Source organism: Cryptomeria japonica, chromosome 5, assembly GCF_030272615.1.
Source record: "Cryptomeria japonica chromosome 5, Sugi_1.0, whole genome shotgun sequence".
NCBI lineage: Eukaryota > Viridiplantae > Streptophyta > Pinopsida > Cupressales > Cupressaceae > Cryptomeria > Cryptomeria japonica.
This window is the reverse complement of record NC_081409.1, coordinates 557130566-557133398: the sequence shown is the minus strand read 5'-3', so window position 1 is coordinate 557133398 and position 2833 is coordinate 557130566. Positions and strand designations below refer to the sequence as shown.

Genomic DNA, 2833 nt, shown 5'->3' with positions numbered 1-2833 from the left:
CAAGAACCAACAACTATACCTATTCCTCCTACAAGTTGGATACAAGAAATGACTCATTTCTTACTAACTGGTGAGTGTCCTCATGGATTGAAGAAGGCAAAAAGAAGGTATTATAGGCTTTAATCCATTCCCTATGTACTCTTGAATGGTATTATGTTTAGGAAAGATTTTCATGGTGTTTTACTGAGATGCATAGAAGCTGATCAAGTTGATAAGGTATTACATGAGTTTCATGAAGGATCAATAGGAGGACATTTCTCTCCAAGAGCTACAACTCTTAAGATTATGAAAGGAGGCTACTATTGGCCTAATTTATTCAGAGATACACATTCATGGGTGAGGAAATGCAAGGAATGTGCTGTTTGCAGGAAAAGAGAAGTTAGCAACTTTGCCCCTACAACCTATTCAAGTAGAACAACCCTTTATAAAGTGGGGTTTGGAGTTCATTAGAGTCATAAACCCACTTTAAAGTGCTGGCCATAAGTGGGTGCTCATAGCCACTGATTATTTTACCAAGTGGACTGAGGCTATGGCACTCAAAGAGGTAAATGAGACAACTGTGTTAAACTTCTATGAGGAGTTGATAACTAGGTTTGGTGTTCTAGAATCAATAGTTTCAGATAATGCTCTTGCTTTTGTAGGAAGTAGAATATCTGATTGGACAGTAAGGAATGGTGTTTATCTCAACACTTCATCTAACTATTACCCTCAGGGCAATGGAAAAGATGAGTCCACCAACAAGAACCTACTCAGGATTATTAAGAGGACCATGGAAGGAAATCAAAGAGCTTGGCATACCAAGCTGAAATTAGCCTTATCGGCTGATAGAATTACACCAAAAAGATCCACTGGAATGTCACCATACATGCTTGTGTATGGAAAAGAAGCAAGGCTGCCAATTTCTCTTGAGCTTCCAACTCTTGATCTAGTCAATCAGCTTGATATGATTGAAGAAGAGCCCATGACAACAAGGTTGGCTCAACTAATTGAGCTAGAAGAAGTTAGAAATGATGCAATGAAGAAGATTGAGCATCACCAAGCTTAAATGAAAAGATCATTTGATAAGAGAGCAACTCCTAGAGTATTAAAAGAAGGAGACATTGTCCTAAAATGGGATGAATTTAAGAGCAGACTAGGCAAGCATACAAATTTTGATGCTTTTTGGAGCGGGCCTTACATGATTTCTGAGTGCAAGCAGCACAATGCCTTCCAAATGTCTAAGTTGGATGGTGATGTTGAACCAATCCCAATCAATGGGATTTACATCAAGCATTGATTTTGGGGTATGCCTAAAATTTGTACATATTTCAGTAGATTTCAAATGATAATAAGTGCTTCTGCACAGTAGTTAGTTGCAGTTTTGTTTTCCCTAAGTTCTTTGTGCACAATTCTGTTGGCATTATGAGGATGTTTTTGCTTAAGAATATTGTTGTTGTAGTGTATTGTAGTTATAAGAGAGAGGTATTCATTATATGAAACAAGGAATGTGTATATTCCCTATCACACACACAAAACAACTCTTCCATATTGATATAACATATTACAATAGTGTTTCAAAGAGGTGTTCTGTTGTTCCCTAGTTCTAATATGTCAATTTCACATGCATGATACATGAAAACACTATTAGAGCTTACTGTCACAAACCACACATCTAAAATCAATAGGTTAGGATAGGTTGTAAGAGAAAAAAGAGTTTTTGCAGTGTTGTCATGTATCATGCATGTGAAATTGACATATTAGAACCAGGGAACAACATAACACCTCTTTGAAACATTGTTGCAATTTGTTATATCTATTGGAAGAGGTGTTTTGTGTGTGTGATAGGGAATATACACATTCCTTGTTTATTAGTTTTACATGAGTGGTCTAAAATGTGGACCCCACAAGGGTTGAGCCCAGCTCATTAAATGTTTCAGATCAGTAGCGTCCCAAAGAGGTGTCGAGATTTTGTCTTGGGAGAGATAGTTATCTAGAGAAATCATAATGCTCTGATAACCATCGCGTTCCAAGGAAGAACCTTGACACTTCAATAAAAAAGACTACTTCTCAACACACTTATATTGCAGCAGTTTGAGCACAAAGTGAGATTAGTGAAAGTAAAGTGAGCAACCAAGGTACACTGTTAAGGGAAGCACAATGTGAGGGGAGATGACTCTAAGACAGTAACCTCAAAGATTATGGAAGCCATCAACATCAATGATAGATCATAGTGATCAAGTTGTAGTCATAGTCAAAGCCAAAAAATACAATGCAATGACAGAGTTTCAAAGAGTATCAGTGAAAATATATAGTTAAGGAAGACATTATGAACAGTTACAGGTTGCAAATTGCACATGCAGACTCAGAAGTAAAGTGTTGATCACGAGTTATGGTACTATGAGGAGTAGCAGTGTAGCTCACCAATCACATTGATTAAGTGAGTTGAGAATAGTAACAATGTAGGGACAAAGATAAGATATACCACAACATCCTCCACTCAAAGGTTGTTGGTGACACATAGCAGTGCAAGAAAAACTCACTGTAAAAAAGACAGTCATTAAACTACTTTATGGATGGTCTCAGTCATCATTGAATCATCACCATAGTAAAGGGTCTTCTAAAGCTTGTAAGATCAGCTAAAAATCAATGAAAAAGATGAGCAACATTTTATTGACAATATATCGGTTATGTCGGTACAAGAGAATGAGCTTAATATGAGGCAAAGAGAATTAATGATTGTCATGAGCAGTCTAAACATCATGAACAAGGTCCTAATACCTCAGAAGCAATCCTTTTGAATTGAAAGTGGTAAAAATACTCACAAGATACAATTGAAGGGTATGGAAGATTGAAG

The 2833-nt window shown here is 36.9% G+C and overlaps 1 protein-coding gene across 1 annotated transcript; it reads left to right on the top strand.

The window, feature by feature from the left end:
* The first annotated feature begins 529 nt into the window (after positions 1 to 529).
* LOC131063789 (uncharacterized) lies at positions 530 to 1045 on the top strand. Its single transcript, XM_057997724.2, has one exon. The coding sequence runs from the start codon at positions 530 to 532 to the stop codon at positions 1043 to 1045; it is 516 nt and encodes a 171-aa protein (XP_057853707.2).
* The last annotated feature ends 1788 nt before the right edge of the window (positions 1046 to 2833 follow it).

Bases quoted from the DNA above. Each gene is read 5' to 3' on its own strand.
- LOC131063789 (XM_057997724.2), top strand. From the start codon at position 530: ATGGCACTCAAAGAGGTAAATGAGACAACTGTGTTAAACTTCTATGAG.